The 18,147-nt window shown below is 44.1% G+C and overlaps 1 protein-coding gene across 2 annotated transcripts in view; it reads left to right on the plus strand.

The window, feature by feature from the left end:
* Window positions 1-382: 382 nt before the first annotated feature.
* The window catches only part of DOCK5 (dedicator of cytokinesis 5), a 153,881-nt gene continuing 136,116 nt past the window's right edge, over window positions 383-18,147 (plus strand). For both annotated transcript variants that reach the window (XM_032389069.1, XM_032389068.1), the window contains exon 1: window positions 383-668. In XM_032389069.1, coding sequence (XP_032244960.1) covers window positions 515-668 — 154 coding nt within the window. In that variant the 5' untranslated portion in view covers window positions 383-514. The remainder of the gene's footprint in view (window positions 669-18,147) is intronic.

Genomic DNA, 18,147 nt, shown 5'->3' on the forward strand with positions numbered 1-18,147 from the left:
TATTTATTTTAAAGAGAATGTGAGCAAGAGCATGAGCAGGGGGAGGGGCAGAGTGAGAGAGAGAACCCTGGAGCAGACTCCTCACTGAGTGCGGAGCCCAGTGCAGGGCTCAATCCCAGGAACCTGAGATCATGACCTGAGCCAAAGGCAGATGCTTAACCGACTGAGCCACCCAGGCACCCCTAGCCTGTTTTTTTTTTTTCTTTCATAACTCTTGCCACAATTTAAATTAAGTAGTTTTTTTCTGTAATATTATACATTGAATATCCTCCTCCCTCTCCTAGATGATTAAAAACCCCTGGGACAAGGACCACATCTGTGTGTTTTGTCATTGTCACTGGTCTCTAACACAGTATGCAGTAGGCAACCAACCAATTTTTGTCAGATGGAAGAATGACTGGAACATACCAGTCATGGGGGTTGAGGAGGATGTACTCTGCTTTGCAGTGGGTGATTCACACGAAAGCGTGAAATAGAGGGTTGTTTGTTAAATAAGTAATTCATTAGCCACTGCATGTGCTGCTTAGGGACTTGTATTTTAACCGCCACTGATGCCATTTCCCCCATGTATTTCTCCTTTCCAGCGATCTATAACTACAATGCCTCTCAAGATGTGGAGCTGTCCTTGCAGATTGGAGACACGGTTCACATCCTGGAGATGTATGAGGGTAAGTCTAGATGGCCTTCTGCCAGACGGGGAAGGGGAAAAACGGTGGAAGTTACTTATTAATAAGGCACTTAGAGCAAACATCAATATGCTTTACTCCCTAAAGTCATGCTAGTAAAAATCCAGGAAGTACTTTAGGTTATACAATTTCCTACTGGGGATGATTTCAAAACAGCCCGTTGAATACAGGAGTGCAAACGTGCCCAAGACATCCGAATCTCAAAGTACGTGAATCGTTGAAGCCCAAGCCCTGGATGGAGAGGGATCCGCGACAGGGCTGGCTTGGGAGGAGCCACGTGGGACACTGGATTGGCTGTCGTGCCAAGGGGCACTGCTGATTAAGTGGCTCTTTCTACTCAGCACTAAATGTTGCCAGATTGGAGGAGAAATGAGGGAGAGACCTACTGGTGTTGCTGAGATTCTTTCACAGAATTAGGTCAGGGCTACAGCTCATCCAGAAAGCCCACTAGTATATTCCTTGCAACTAGCTCGGGCCAGGGAGGTAGTTCCAGTTAACCTGTTACTGGGCTGTAGGATAGTACTCAGGATTCCTGATCTGTCTGAGAGGCACGAGTCATGTCTGCTTCCACCGCATCCCACCCCACCCCAAGCTTTTAGCTCCAACTCAAACTCTTGGATTCCTAGCAGGACTCTTCCATGTATCCACATTTCTGATTCAAATCCCCAGAGTACAACAAACATGTATACAGGCCACTGAAGTTGAGAACCAAAGCAAAGACCAATTTTTAGGGCCCATTTATTCTCTGAAGATTGAGACAGGAATGAGGTAGGACACTAAGGCAGACTTTTCTCATAGAGTGAGGCTTGTGAGAATCAGGATCTCTAGATTTTCAGGGTCTGCACTCCCCCTCACCCCAGTAAATGCTCATCATGGTGGAATGGCAGAGGTGGTCAAGAACCTAATGTGGATTCCTAGGATGGGGAAGAAAAGATGTGAAGCCAGGAGGAAAGGAAGCAAGGTTTGGCCATAGAAAAGCTAAGTCATTCTGCCCAGTTGCACAGAAGACTCTGTTATTCCTGCTGCCTCCCTTTATTTTTAGGCAGAGGGCAGGGATTTGCTTCTGCCTTCCACACAAATCAAAGTACAATCATGCAGCTCCTAGGGGAAGGGAAAAGGTGGGGGGCTGTGTGGACTCTTCCTCTACTCTCTCTTTTCTGTTTTCATCCTCACCATCTCAGGTCCAGCCCAACATCAATTCCATGTAGTCCCTAAGTCTCTGAGACACAAAGGACAATCCACTATCGTCTCGTCTCAGGACTTCTTTGCTTATTGAAACCGTAGTTCCCTCAATCCTTACTAGGTCTTACCTCTTTGTCAGGGGCCAGAGTAATCCGTTCTATTTAGTGTATCTATGGACACACATTTTTGCATTGTACAGGTGAAAGGTGTATGTTCGGTATCTGTAACTCTTCCAAATGGGCTTGAAAAGAATGTGTATTAGGATCATGGGGTGAGAATTCTGTAGATGACAATCAGATTCTGATTTCTCTGTCATTTTTTTTTTTCGAATTTGCTCTTTGTTAATGTTTTTCTGCATTTTCGGTCACTGAGAGAACCGTGTTAAATCTTCTACCGTGCTTGCAGTTTATGTCAGTGATGATTTACAGTGATGTCAGTTTTTTGCTTTATATATTCTCAGACCTGTTTTTAGGTACATACAACTTTAACTTTAGAATTGTTATATTAAGCAGTTTGAACTTTAATTCCTGTTTATTAAATCTTTTACCATTATTTTTGTCTGTAGCAATGCTTTTTCCCTTAGCCTAGTTTGTCTGAAATTACAGCTAACTCATTGGCAGTCCAGGACTCCAGTTTTTGTTCTCTTGGACTCATGAGGCCATCAGAAATGCTGCCCAGCCATTCAGTACACTTTTTTTAATTCGGCAGGTGCCCCAAGAAGAGAGCAGCCTCGGATGCTGGTCTCATCTTTCTGAGTCTTGGTCTTTTTCAGATCTGGACCTCATAATTCCCATTTTACCATGTTAGATTTTCAGTATGTGTGCATGTGTGTGTATGTGTTTGTGTGTGTTGTGTTGTCAAGTTTTTCTAAGTGTACTGTGTGTGGAGTGTAGGAGGGAAGAGTGGAGAGTTGATTGGAAATAAAGTAGGTGATGTCTTTTGAATACATTTTCAAAATTCTTTTGCATCTCTATGTGACCCCAGCATATTTTTTGAAATAGCTAATTGAAGCACTTTGTCCTCAGAGGATTCATATTAATGACCATTTTATATTTGCGTCTTCTCCGTACTTTACTGAGTAATCTCCCAATTGACCAATGAACATTCCTAAAGGTAGCACTCCTCTGGAGCAAGCTGAGGGGGTCACTGAGCTTGGTTGAATATAAATGTAATCAGAGGTGCACACACACATTCATTTCAAGTCCAAAAGCCACAGTGCTCCCAGCGTTTTGCAGCTCGGACAGTGGTATGCTTGCTGGTGCTGGCCCCACTGATGGACGGTCACACAAAAACCTGCCACTTTATCGATGCTGCATCTTGAATATGATGATCCTGGTGCTCTAGTCCTGACAGCAGGAAGCTGGTGTGCCTGTTAATTGCTACCATAAAATACTTGATCTGCCATAGGACTCCTTGATGTCGAAAAAGGATGTCTGTGCCCATTCGGCAGAACGCTGCGTGTCAAGGTATGAATGGGCAGTCTTAGAACATGAGCTTACGGAGTTCATTTACCACCACCAAGTGGCCTGTCAGTTTTACAGAGATTTTTATATTGGATTAAGCTTTTATATAGTGCTTATTTTATGGGATTAATTTTTTTTAATAGTGCCCGCCTTGCCAGATGCAGCGATAGGTTCTTCTATCTCCTAAGTACTTCGAGTTCTTGGCTGGGTTCTCAGATTCCTTTATTATTTCAGGCAGTGCAGGACTAAGTGAGGGCAGGAGTACTTTGCAAACATTAAACACGGTGGAAAAGCTGAGTAATAACTTGAGTTCTCTCCCTCCCTCCCTCCCTTCCTCCCATCTCTTCTTTTCCTTTTAAAAAAAATAATAAACAGAATGGAAACACCCAGAGTACTGCCAGATGGAATTTAAGGCTAATGCTGGCACTGTCTTCCAGCTTCCTGTCGGATTTGGCTCCCGGGGCTCCCCACTGCACACTCTGCCCTACCCCCCCCCCCCCCCGGCCTTTGCAATATTCACATACCAGACCAGTGGGTGCTTCTTCCGATGTGGACAGGAGTCTACCTTTCTGGAGCCCAGATACAGAAAATTCTTTTCTGCCCGCAACCCGCCACAGAATACCACTTAGGACTCTTCCTTTTGCTGTTTCCTGCCCTGTGGTCGAATGAATAATTACGAAAGTGGTAGCTCCTTGAAGGCAAAGCCCGCTCCTCTTTCATTTCAGGGCCGGTGTCTAGCATAGCGCCTGGCATAGAGTGGGTGTTCTGCAGAAGTCTGCTAAATGAGTGAAGATAAAATACGAGACCAAGGCAAACCCGTTGGAGCAAGGCAAGCTAGTGTGGAGAGTAAGAGGGGTGGGGGGGTCACCTCCATAAAACCCCAGATATTATAGGCAGAGTTGTTCTTCTCCTTCCATGAGGGAAATACGGGAGGCTCCAACATTTCCCCGCCCTTTGCAGACTGCAGAAGGATTTGTTATTGCATGAGTTTTTGCTTTTGTTTTTAATAACAGCTTCATTGAGATCTATTTCAAATACCATGCAATTTACCCATTTAAAGTACACGATTCAGTGGCTATTTACAAAGTGCGCCATTCACAGAGTTGGGCAACCATCATCACTATCTACTTTCAGAACATTTTCATTATCCCAGAGAGAAACTCTGTACCCATTTGGTGGTCATTATCCCCCAGCCCCGAGCAACCACCAATCTAATTTCTGTCTCTGTAGATTTGCCGAGTCTAGACATTTCATGTAAATGGGATCATATAATATGTGGTCCTTTGTGACTAGCTTCTTCTACTTAATGTAGTATTTTCAAGGTTCATCATCATTATAGCATGTATCAGTACTTCCTATCTTTTTATGACTGAATAAAATTCATTGTATGCATATATCACATTTTACTTATCCATTCATCAGTTGATGGACGTTTGGATTGTTTACACTTTTAACCTATTTTGAATAATGCTGCTATAAACATTTATGTACAAGTTTCTGTGTGGACATGTGTTTTCACTTTTCTTGGGTATGTTCCTAGGAGTGGAATTGCTGGGTCATATAATAGCTTTCATGGTTAACCTTTTGGGGAACTGCCAGACTGATTACTTGAGTTTTGCCTCCAAAATAGCCCAAATGAGTGAGCTGTTACCACTTATCACTCATGTCTTTCTGTCACCTTGCCCTTGAACTTCATTTGTTACTAAAAATAGGGGCAGGGAAGTAGAATTGACTGAGAAGCTATATACTGCTCATCTTTCACAGGCCCCCAAGAACTATTTTCCTTCAGAGACTTTTTCAGGGAACAAAAATCCTCAAGGACTGAAGCAAGAGTCCTCTCCTTTCTTCATCTTTAGCAGTAGCCTAGCCTGTAGTCATTGCCTTGTCTTTGCTTCTTTAACCAGACAAGGGATTTGATAGTGAGACAGCTGTTCTCCATCTAGAATGTTCTTTCCCACCCCAGATCCATGGGCATGGCTGAAAAAAATCACTGCTACCTTGAGATTCCAGTTGTGGTCATTTGTTCATTCAAAAACACTTGCTGAGCAAGTATTATGCTCTTTATTATGTGCCAGGTACCTTTATTGAGCACAAGAGATGTTCTAGGCACTGAGGTCACCTGAATGACGAAACAGCAAGGTTCCTGTTCTCATAGGGTTTCCATTCGAGGGATAGACAAAAACAAGTGAACGAAGTAAGTAAACAAAACAATTCAGATACTTAAAAGTGCCACGAGGAAAAAAGGTTGGTATTACCAGGCCCAGAAGAAGACGAGAGTGATGGACAGGGAGCAGAGGGATAAGGCAGAAGGACTACTTTAGATCAGATGGTTTTGTCCCTATTGAGGGTGACCATCCTGGGCAGGACACTTGAACTCTTTTTGTGTCATGGTCATTGCATCTAGAACTGGGTTACTTTTTGAATTGAAAGTGATTAAATGAAAGTGCTCTGAAAAATTAAGGTTACAGCATTCCTTTTACCATTAAGCTCTCCTCTCCTGTGATTAACCAAATTCCAGTCATAAGTGATTTAATGCTCAGGGTCTGCTGTTCCACCAATGGATACTGGTTTCCTGCATTTGATTCATATCCATTGGTAACTCGTTTTCAGCTCTATAAACCACGCACAAGCTCAAGAGAGGGTGGCTGGTGTTAACAGTGATTTCTGGGGGTAAGCATAACACAGTTGGCCATAACAAAATGAGATAATGTCTCAAAGGCGTTCCAAGCTCTACAGAAGCAGGCACAGCATAAAGCTTTGTACGGTTTTAGTGTTATATGTAAGGACCCAAAGGATAGCACAGATGCTTTCATTGGAACCAGACAAAGCAGGCAATCTTGAAAAGTTGAAATAAAAAGAAGCATTTGTGTATATACAGGAGGTCCCTAATATGCCCAAGTGATTTCTTCTGTGTACAGTGAGTCCAGTTTTCAAATGCACCTTAATCAAGAAATCCATTCCCTTATAATAAAGGGTATTAATATGGATTATGACTTGAGCTGTACATATCTTGAATCTTATCTTTATAAAGCAGGCTTTTTTTGTGAGCAAGTATAGAGGGCAGTCTTACGGCAGATAGGCAGAGGTACGTGGCACTGGACTTGGGCTCCGTGGCTGACAAAACTTTGTAGCAGAAGCATGAAAAAGAAGAGAGTGCTTTTGAACTTGTTTCAAGCAGGGGCTTAATCATCTCTCTGAGATGTGCTAATTGGACCTGCATTGGACCATCTGACACAGAAAGGTCTTACTGAACTCTTCCAGAATGTCTGAGTCAAGAAGATGGTTTGTTACATCCTACAGTCCTGTACAACAGTGTCCCAACCCGGTAGCCTTGACATTCCTTGATCATACCTCTTTTCTTTGCCTCCTCTATTTGGTCAGCTGTACCCAATGGTCATAGACGAGTGAGAAAGAAAATCATAACTAATTTTTAAAAATCAGTTCTTAACAGCACGTGTAAAGTTTTACTGGGTATAAGCTGAGATACGGCATTTGATGTATTTGTAACTTTCATTTACTTTTGTTACCCCATTAGTCAGGAACATTGAAAGTTTATTATAATTCAGAATCCATAGTCTCACCATTTTCTAGTTATAAAAACAACTGCCGTTCACAAACATCAATGGCAGTGAGCCCAACAGCTTGGATTTTATGGTAAGGACTGCGTGCGAACATTCTGGCACCAGCCTGGAAAGCAAATGAGGCCGTGTGGCATTTTGTTGAGTGTGCTGGTCACTTCCCACATCTGTTTGACCTTTACCTTAAGTACTGCTTGTCAGCCAGTACTGCTGGGGACATATGTTCCTGAGATGTGTTTTTCAAAAGATGAGTGTGGCGGCAGGAGTGTGTTTACAGAAAAACTAATTAAAAAGTGGAGCCGGTAAGAAGTCTCCTCTCAGATTTAATCTTACTGAAAGGAGAATGACTTTTCTTGTTCTTCCTTTTGAGATATGTGTGAATGTGCTTCTAAAATGCCATCTTCAAAATGTCTGTTCTTTGTATATTAGGCCTACATGGGATCTTCTAGGATTAGGGTCAGGACTTTTTTCTGAGTGGTGCCTTCATTCAGTTACTTTGCCATGAACTGGTGCTTGGAGTTGGCCCATTTGAACGGCTGCCCACGCACCTAAGGAGGCAAGCTCAGCCTGAAAGCAAAGGTGTTTTGGGGGATGCTCTGGAGGAATGTTCTCATGAGCTTTTGGTGTCCCATAAATTTTGGTCTTCAAGAGATCCTGGGGGGATCAAGGGGTTAAGAAGGTGGCAAAGTGGTGGGCAGGCTCCTTCCATCCCACGCATATACATAACCACTCATGGCTCCCTTCACACCTCTGAATGTGGGGCCATTCACATTATTTGGTGTATAACTTCCATCAAAAATGCCTTAGGTGTCTTATCTCCATTGGGAAATGTGGCACATCAAACCATCATCAGGCTAGGTACGACTCAGTGAAGGACTAGTGTAAGGAGAAAGTCCTAGAGGGAAGTTTAAGATTGATTGAGGGCAAACAGGAATAGGATTTTTCTCCTCTTGCTTATATCTGGAGAGAGAAGATTAATGTATGCCTCTACTTTGCTCATAGTAATGTGAGAGCAATTTATGATCTCAAAAAGCATATAAGGGGACTTGGGCATCCTAAGTACCCACTCTGTGCTGGAGTGTCCCATTTTACTCAACCCACGGAAGCAAATCATTCAATAGAAAGTGTTGTAGAGAGCATGCTGCCTGAAAAGACTAAATGCTGCGAATTAGTCTTAGAAGCGCAGAGAACTGTGGTTCTTTCCCTGGCCTCACCTCCGTGTGTAACCAGGCTACACAGAGCTGTGGCCAGGGCAGGAGAGGAAGGATGCTTGTTATATATGGATTATTAGTCTCACTTTTATGTTCTGCGTGTGTGTCCCCAGCGTTTGTCATCTGAGCAATATTAACTTAATTTTGTGCACTTAACTTTGACAACAGGAATATGAGTTTCAACAACCGTACCGAGCACGTCAGTCCCTCTTCTGAATGGCAGGAGTAATCGACACTGAATTCCTAACCTCAAATACTTGCTTAGTGCTCACCGATGCAGACTGAAGAGTCTGTCACTACAGTTGGAATTGAAGGAATGGGAGGGGGCAGGTGTTTGAATTAGTCTTACTGTCACATTCATTGCCCACTGAATGTCAAGTCATGCCTTAGAAGCCCCTATTTGGGTAACTTCTGGGTTCTTTTTATGGCTGCATTCAGTATCTGCTCAGGCCCTGAGTTACTCAGCACTATTTTCTCAATTATTCAAGCCATCGTCATACAGTTTTTCTGTCACCCAAGCTGTTTCTTCTACTTTTTCTTGTTACCTTTCCCTTAAAGTCATCTTTCCTATGGTTTTCTTGGGGGCAGGGAGCTTATTCTCTTGGAAGATAAAAGTATGTCTTATCAGGTGCTACAGTTATGGAATAAGGCTTCCCCCTTGCCTGGTATCCCAGCTGCCTTATGTACACTTCAGCTTTGTCGTCAGTAACTTGAGAATAATTTAGAGAGGTTCTTCTCCTTCTTGCAGGAAGCACAGACACATTCCTCACAGAACAAAGAAAAGAGAACTTTAGTCTGGCATCATTAGCCCGGGAATCAGACAATGGCCCTAGAAGTGGGAGATAGTCCCTGGATTATGTCACTGGTACCCTCGGTTCCAAATTAGTCTGGCATTTTACTCTCCTCTGTTCGCCAAGCATTGAGCTGAGGGCTTTCATGTACTGAATCTTAGCTCTTGCGATCATGGGAGACCGGAGTTCCCGATGCTCGTTTAGTAAATGTGAAAATCAGGTTCAGAAACTTGAAACTTCATACAGCCGTTAAATGGTAGAGCTATGATTCTCACCATGGTTTTTTGGAATCCCAAGTAGAATGTTCTTTCCACATTGTGAGGCCTTTGAGGAAATGATGCTTCTCTATTTTGGACCTAACCTATAGTGTTTCAAAGAGGGTGAGGTTCTTTTGCTTATTAAGTAGCTGTCAGACAAGCTTCCCACCACCCCAAATGTGTCTGTGTTGGGGTGAGCTCTTTCAGAACTTCCTTTCCCCCATGGCTCATCCACACTCGCTTGCTGCTCTGGCCAGGGGGGGTCTCCTCACTGCTCTCCAAGCCCACTGTGTGCTTGGGCCCCCTGCCCCCCCCCCGCCCACGTGCCCCCTCTGCCCCCCCCCCCCCCCCCCCCCCCCCCGCCTCTCCTCTGCCTGTTTTCGAGAGCTGGCTTTCTCTGAGCAGCTAGGCACATCTGTTCCAGGGAAGCACAGCCCCGTCATCTCCCCCACCCAGAGACAGGGGCCCTCTTCCCCCAGCCCACACACTCCAGGTCAGAATTACTGAGGGGCTGGGCTACAGATACCCACAGTGTGCCCAACCCCCTTAGGTGTGGCAGGCAGGTCAGAGAGGGAAAAGTAGGCAGAGAGGTCTCTGGAGGGGTCTCTGACCACCCCAACCTGAAGCAGTCTCCCTCCCCATGTGTTTGTGGCAGTGAGTGTCCAGCTGGTGTCCCCGCCTGTGCCCTCCTGCTTGTATTAGTCCAGAAGGCATTTGCATTGAACCCAGCGGTCTTTGGCTCGCACAGTCTCGGAAAGTCCCACCTGGTTCACGTTTGTGCCCTTGCTGCTGATATTTTGCTACCAGGACTCGTACTGCCGTCACCACTACTGGGTCCCCGCCTCTGTTTCTGCCACTGTTGATGTTGTCACACCCCCGACAGCGTCTCCTCGTCTCTGTCTCGGTTCTCAAAGTGGAGCCCAGTGGTTCACTTTCAGAGTCCGTAAGTACAGCTTTGCCCTTTCATTTTTAGGATGCATTGCACTGAGGAACTTGAAGCAGGTTTCTAAGTGACCCAGACTGACGGGGTCCTGGGACAGCGCCATCCGTGTCACACGTGCTAAGCTAAGGCATGCACACTTCCAGTGCCTCTGCACGGGCTGTTTCCTCTCTTGCTGGGGCCTCCATTCTCCCTTCAGAAAGGAAGGCCGCCTGTATGCGTGCCCTTTATCTTGATGTCCTCCTCAGGAGGCTTAGGTGGTCGCCTGAGAAAAGCAGGCTGCGCTACAGTTCCAGAAATCCTCGGTAACTAGCTGTGCAGGTTTGTCTTCCCTCACCTGTGTCTCTGTTCCACCAGTGGTCAGATTGGAACGGCTGAGATGGGGGGTTGGGGTTTATACTCTCAAACTCCTGGAGGCTCCACAGAGCCTAGCATAGGTATTTGTAAAGATGGGCCCCCTAAATATATCTTGCTTGATGAATTGATTCCTCACTCACAAACCTGCATCCCTCTCTTGTCCATCTTGCAAATTGGTGCTGCTGATAAAACCAGTCTTAACAGTGAATTGCAGCAAAACTATATGCTGTATCCTGTCATTTCAGCTTTCTCAAACTAGTTGGATAAGCTCGAGAGAGACGTGCGTCACAGAGGAGGGTAGTTAGAGCCAATGGCAAGATGACTGGCTGCCGGCAGGATTACTTTGCTTTAAAAAAGAGAAAGAAGGAAAAAGCCACATCCAGGAAATACAGCGGGAGTTGGCAAACCAGAGTGATGATGTTGATTAGCCTAGAGGAAATTTTATTTCCCCGATGTCACTGAGCTGCAGGGTGTCTGTGAATCCAAGAGACCTTTCCTCCTTTCGCAGTGGCCATTTGGATGTCATCTCTCCATTCTGCCAACTGCATCTGCCCCCACCCCCACCCTGGACCGGGTCCTCCTGCCCGTCTCGGGGGGGGTTTGCTGCTTGAAAGAAGTCTCTTGTAGGCAACCAGGAGAAACTTCAGCATTTTTGGCTATGGGGTGATAAGGTTAACAAGATGGGGGAAAAAGTAGAATGTTTTTGTGGAAGGAAATTGAAGCCACAAAAGCCTTAATTACTTGAACAGTCTAAGAAATGGGAGTCCCACAGAACCAGGCCTGTGCATTTCAGATGAATCCTCTTCATAAGGAGCAATGCCGCCTCTTCTCTGGACATTCTGGCCTCCGGGGCAGGGCCCAGCTCTGCCCAGTGGGCGTGGGATCCCAGGGGGAGAGGAGGGTCTCTGGGACCTTGCTGTCAGATCGTGCTTTGGAGATGCAGATTTTTTTGTGCAGCCCTCGCATCATCTGTTCTGTCCATGACCACCAGCTCACAGGACCTTCTCTTTCTCATTGATGAAGTTATTTAAAGTTTATGGCTTGCCTGCTATGTTCCAGGCACCACAAAAACAGGCCTCTTTCCTGTTCACTCAAGAAATAAAATGAAAGATGGAAACCTCATCTCTTGCTTCCCCACTTACTTGGCATGCTTGCCTGCATGGGTGTTTTATATTGGTCGGATTCCATGGCTAAGCTTCCTTCCTATGAGAGGCAGTGCCTTTGCCTTGAGCAAGAATCGCATATGCTGCATGGCCGAGGAGGCAGGTGGTGGAAGGCAAACAGTGATGAACCCGGTGGGAGGAGCCCTGTGTTTGCATTCCCAGCTTAGATAGTAAGTCCCTGGTTGACTTTGCACAACCTTTCCAATTCCTTGCCTGTATTTCCTCATTTTTAAGTAAGGGTGTTAGACTTTGGGGAAGTCTGAGTTCTTTTGGAGCTCACACTTGTAACATCTATCTGTGAGTCATAAAGGCACAAAACTGAACTAAGATGTTTGACTGGGAAGACTGATTTGTTTACCAAAAAGGTATAAAAGAATAGAATCATCTTTTACTATCTTTGTATCCTTTTCCTTTCTGCCTTTGAACTTATTTTCAAAAGCACTGGTGAGGCTGGTGGGCATGCAAGCTGGTACAGCCACTCTGGAAAACAATAGGGAGGTTCCTCAAAAAGTTAAAAACAGAGCTACCCTATGACCCAGCAATTGCACTGCTGGATGTTTACCCCAAAGATACAAATGTAATGATCCGAAGGGGCACCTGCACCCCAATGTTTATAGCAGCAATGTCCACAATAGCCACACTATGGAAAGAACCCAGATGTCCATCGATAGATGAATGAATAAAGAAGATGTGGAATATTACAATGGAATATTACTCAGCCATCAAAAAAAAAAAAAGAAATCTTGCCATTTGCAACGACGTGGGTGGAACTAGAGGGTATTATGCTAGCGAAATAAGTCAATCAGAGAAAGGCAATTACATGATTTCACTCATGTGGAATTTAAGAAACAGAACAGAGGAGCATAGGGGAAGGGAGGGAAAAATAAAACAAGATGATATCAGAGAGGGAGACAAACCATAAGAGACTCTTAACTATAGGAAGCACACTGAGGGCTGCTGGAGGGGACCGGGGGAGGGACAGGGTAACTGGGTGATGGGCATTCAGGAGGGCACATGGTGTAATGAGCACTGGGTGTTATATACAACTGATGAATCACTGAACTCTACCTGTGAAACTAATAATACATTATATTAATTAACTGAATTTAAGTTAAAAAAATAAAAAGTAAAAACACCAGTGAACTGCCCAGTGCATTTGGAAAGTGAGCATCCCGTAGTTATAGGACAAGGCTCCAACAGCTGAGCTGTTTCTGTCTGTCCTCTGAGGAGTTTGTACCCAGCTGTTTCTGCTCACCAGCTTCCCTGGAGGGACCTCAGCCATCTCTCTGAGGGACATTCGCTTGGGGATGGGAGGGCAGGCTTTGGCCATGGGAACCAGCCAGAGGAACCCAACGGGTTTACCTGGCCCACAGGGGATGGACCTTTGACCTTGGCCTAATTAACTACCAGACCAGTGACACTTAAAGGAAAAACAACAGGATTTAGCACCTGCTCTTCCTCTGTGGATCCTCCCCAGCAGCCCTTCCCCTCCCCTAAGTCGTGGTGCATGTAAACAGTGGCTCCCTGTCTGTTTCTTGCCTTTAATCCCTGGCAGGTCAACAGTATCACAATATTGTGAATGTACTTAATGCCACTGAACTGAACACTTAACAATAGTTAAAATAGTATATTTGATGTATATTTGACAACACAAAAAGGGTTTATTGTTCTGGGAGTGGGACTAATTTATTGTGGGACTGCGAAACGAGGAGAGCTTTTACAAAACTCTCCATGAGTTACACATCTAAATAATGCTTTTATGGTTCAGACAGTCTTGAGTACCCCTCAGTAATTGCCTTCGGAGTCTTTAGCATATTCATAATTCTCCCTTTGTACGCCAGTGTCTTCAAGTCTGCCCATTAGAAGCCCTTTGTATTCAATTACTTGTTTATGGATCTGTTTGCTTCCTCCTTGAAGACAGTGTCTGGCCCGCTGGTGTTCAGTGTTTTTATGTATAATAAATGAATGACCACATTAGCGATGTAAGCCCTTGGCTCCAGTAGCTCCTCCAAGAGTCTCTAACCACACTTTCTAAAGTAGCCCCACCCCCACCCATCCCTCTCCCACAGTACTGTCCTTCCTTAATATCTTTTAGCCTCCTCTGCAGTTACTTTGTTTATTTGCTGGGTGTTTACAGGTATGTGGTTTTTTTCTTCCCACGATAAAGCAAGACTTAGAAGGATGGAGACACTGTACGTCTTGCTCTCTTGGCATCTCTCTGTTGAATGAGTAAATGAATCTCCAATCTGTGATTGATCTTTTGGAAATAGCAAAACTCGGTTTTTGCTATTTGCAGATTAGCTTTGGCACGTAAAGTGAGGAGGGAAGAGGGATAATGTCTTAAGGAGGCACAATAAAAAGTAAAAATGATGGAGAAATGGTCCCGTGATTTTTCACACATGGCTCACTCTGGTTTCAGAGGCAGTTTCAGACAAAAATATTTAGTAATATTTGAGCAATGTCACTATCATGGAATTCTGTATCACCTTGAAGGGCTTACTTTGTAATGCTTATATGATAGTGTAAAATTTTGTATGGCTTTTAAAAATTGCAATAAAATTTATATACAGTAAAATATACTCAGGTATTCAATGAATTTTGACAAATGAATGCACCCCATGTACCTGATACTCCAGTCAAGTTATAGAACAGTTCCCTTGCCCCAAAGAGCTCCCTGTTGCATTCTTCTACACAATTCTCACCCCAAAAAGCAACTACTGCTCCAAGGAAGGTCACCATGCATTGGTTTTCCTGCTCTTCAACTTTATATAAATGGAATTATGTATGTCTGTTGTCTTTGGATTCTTTCATTCCACGTAATGTTTTTAGGTTCATCGAGGATGTTGCTTATGACAGTAGTTCATTCCTTTACATCACTGAGTAATACCCTATTATGTGAATATACCACAGTTTGTCGATATTCCTATTGATGGACATTGCAATGGGTTCCAGGTTTTGACTACTAATAATAAAGCTTCGATACACATTCTTGTAAAGTATTTTTATGAATGTAAGTTTTTACTGATCTTTTTTTTATTTAATTTTTTTATTTGAGAGAGAGGGAGAGAGAGTGCATGAGCAGGGGGAGGGGCAGAGGGAGAGGGAAAAGCAGACTCCCCGCTGAGGAGGGAGCCTGATGTGGGACTCGATCCCAGGACCGTGGGATCATGACCTGAGCCGAAGGCAGACGCTTAACAGACTGAGCCACCCAGGTGCCTGGTTTTTACTGATCTTGGGTGCATACTTAGAAGTGGGGATATTGCTAGGTCATAGGTCATATGTATATATTTTTTTGTGTTTTTTTTAATTTAAATTTTGTTAATTAACATATAGTGCATGTATGTTTAATCTTATGTGTAGCTACAAACAATGTGAGAGAATTCTAATTGCCCGTATTTGTACCAACTCTTCATAGAGAACATCTTTTTAACTCTAGCCATTCAAGTGGTTGTAGAGTAGTATCTCATCTAGAAAAAAAAAATTATTTACATTGAGTTGAATTCACCCTATTTAGCATATAGGTTTTGACCAATGCATGCAATCTGAAATGCCACTACAAGATAGAGAACAATTTTATCAGCACCCCCAGATTCTCCCACGTCCCCTATACCAACCTCACACCAAGCTCAGCCTTGATCTGTTTTCTTTCTCTATAATTTTGCCTTTTCTAGTCCTGGCTTACCAGGACTTATTAGCTGTATTTTTTGTCTTAATTTTCAAATTTATCATTGTCATAAAGGCATATAATTTTAAAGGCCAAGTCATTTCTGTCAAGTTTATGATAAACAGCCGTCTCTTCCCACCTCCTCTTGGTTTCTGATTCTACTTTCAACTCTTTCAGCCCTTTGTTGTGGTATATGCTTTTTCATTTCTAAAGAATTGTGCTTCTTTACTTGATATTTCCATTTTCATTTATTAACTGCTTCTAATGGAAGATAAGGATTTAGCTCTCTTAAAATTCCTGCCAGCCATGCATATACCTGTCTGTGTCTGATAGAGACCTCCCAGTACAGATACATCGTAATTTCTTCAAAGTTACTATTTAGATTCCTGAGTCTATGTAGTACGAGCAGCGGATGCTGTGGACTGTACCTTCATTCCATTTCCTTTCTTGAATAATGTTTTTCTAGAGGTGTTAATTCTTTTCTTGGTTCTCTGTGGACCTACTTCTTTTTCGTATCCAGACTTTCTGACAGAAGTGTTTACCTCCTTCTCATATGTTCAGACAAATGAGACAATTTCGTGGTTCCACTTGCTTTCTTGGATTTGTTCTCCATGGAGTCCTCTGCCCTCCTGCTCCGTCCAGGACTGGTCGCTTTCCCGGCCACTTACATGGCTTCTTTTCTGAGCTCTCCATCATCATCTTTCTCAGGGTCAAAAAAAAAAAAATAATAAGAACCAGTATGTATCAGCAGAGCCAGGGATAATGTGCATCTGTGTATAAATACAGGTTAACACATCTATTAATTTTGACCTGTCTACCTATTTGAGGAGTCATACGTACACAGGGGTACCTTCAAGTCCAGTCCAGCATCTCGGGTTCATTCTAGTTTTTTCCCTTTCTTGTAACTCTCTCCTATGACAATAAGAAACCTGGTTTCCAGGATTAATGTATTTACTTATTTCATCAGTTCCTCAGCATGTAACCAATCCATCTTCATGACCACACCTCCTTCCACATGGACACCCTCCTCAGTCTGTTCTCTCTCTGATAGCTCATGTCATTCCACCGTCCCCCCCGCCCCCCGCCCTGAAGTCATGGTTGTGGATGCCCGTCTCTTCGCCCTCTTCCTGCGGATCCCCTGTCCCCCATGGATGCCCACCTTGTTCTGCCTGGTTCTGACACGCCATGGCAGTCTGACCCCCTGTATGGATGCCGTCCCCACCCCCCTTGCAGATGCCTAAGTTGCCCTGTCCCACTTCATGGCTCAGGGCTCAGTTGTTCAGGAAAGGAAGCAGAAGGGCCAAGATACATGTCTTGCTTCTGTCTCCCATCCCCCAATGCTTTCCTTTTTTCAGTCTTCCTATCCCAAAGAATTACTTATGGCCACTCATTTGCTTAAACTCAAGGTCTGAATGCCCTTGAATATTTGCCTTTTGTGGTGTGGGGGTGGGGGGGTGGGGGGGGTGGGCTCCATCCCAGGACCCTGAGATCTTGACCTGAGCGGAAAGCAGATGCTTAAACAACCCATTGAGCCACCCAGGCACCCCAATGATTGGATATTTGTGTTTATTGCAGAATGCTCATCACAATAGGTCTAGTTAACATACATTAGCATATGTAGTTACAAAATTCTTTTTCCTCATAATGAGCAGTTTTAAGACTTACTCTCTTAGCAACTTTCAAATATGCAACACAGTATTATTAACTATGGTTGCCATCATGTACCTTTTACATCCCCATGACTTCATCATTTTATAACTAGAAGTTTGTACCCTTTGAACCCTTTGACCCCCTTCACCCATTTCGCCCTCACCTCCACCCCTGCCGCTGGCAACCACCAGCCAGTCTGTTCTGTGTATCTGTGGGCTTGCAAACTCACTCTGTGAGACTGACATTTCACCTAAATCTAGGTAAGGCTGGCCCTCTGGACTCACCATCCCCCACTATTCTCTTCATTTTAATAATGTACTAATTTTAAAAAGCATCCGAGACTCCCCCCAGTTCACACTCCTTACTGGTTGTAGGTGCTTGTTTGATAGAGCCTTTACTATCTCTCTGCACCGTGACGCATTTGGAAGCCTTAAAAGCATACCGTAGTTAGCTATAATTATCCTGTCTTAAATATTGGGATCAACTGGAACACCGGGTTCTTGCTTGTATCCCTTGCAGTTATTAGCAATTGAATTTATGGGGTCCTGACAGCGTATGAGTAAAACCCCAGAGATAGACAAGATTCTGCTAGTACCTAACGCCAAGCAAAATGAACATTCTACAAATTCAGTGTGGTAATTTTGTGCCTTTAGATAGGGGTTTTACACAAACCGCAATTCTAGAGGAGACTTAGGAGGTAAAGAAAAAAAAAATTTTTTTTTCAAAAATGACAGGTTTCGGGGGGCGCCTGGGTGGCTCAGATGGTTAAGCGTCTGCTTTCAGCTCAGGTCATGAACCCAGGGTCCTGGGATCGAGCCCCACATCGGGCTCCCTGCTCAGCGGGAAGCCTGCTTCTCCCTCTCCCACTCCCCCGCTTGTGTTCCCTCTCTCGCTGTGTCTCTCTCTGTCAAATAAATAAATAAAATCTTAAAAAAAAATTTTTTTTTAAATTTTAAAAAAATAACAAAAATGACAGGTTTTGGAAGCATAATTCTGTGATGAATGGCTGCGCAAAAATACTGTTTACACAAGGACAGAGAAATTCCCCTGTGTCAGTGGAGCAAAGTCCAAACTGTTGCATCTTGGTTTTGTAGGACACAGGGACGTGGAAACTGCTTGGAAGAGACCATGTTCCTCCTCTTGCCTGCCCCTCCCCCGCCCCAGGATGAGCCTGAAACCAGTCATTCATGCAAACGCACTTCCCT

The sequence above is a fragment of the Phoca vitulina genome, unplaced genomic scaffold, assembly GCF_004348235.1.
Source record: "Phoca vitulina isolate PV1807 unplaced genomic scaffold, GSC_HSeal_1.0 scaffold53, whole genome shotgun sequence".
NCBI lineage: Eukaryota > Metazoa > Chordata > Mammalia > Carnivora > Phocidae > Phoca > Phoca vitulina.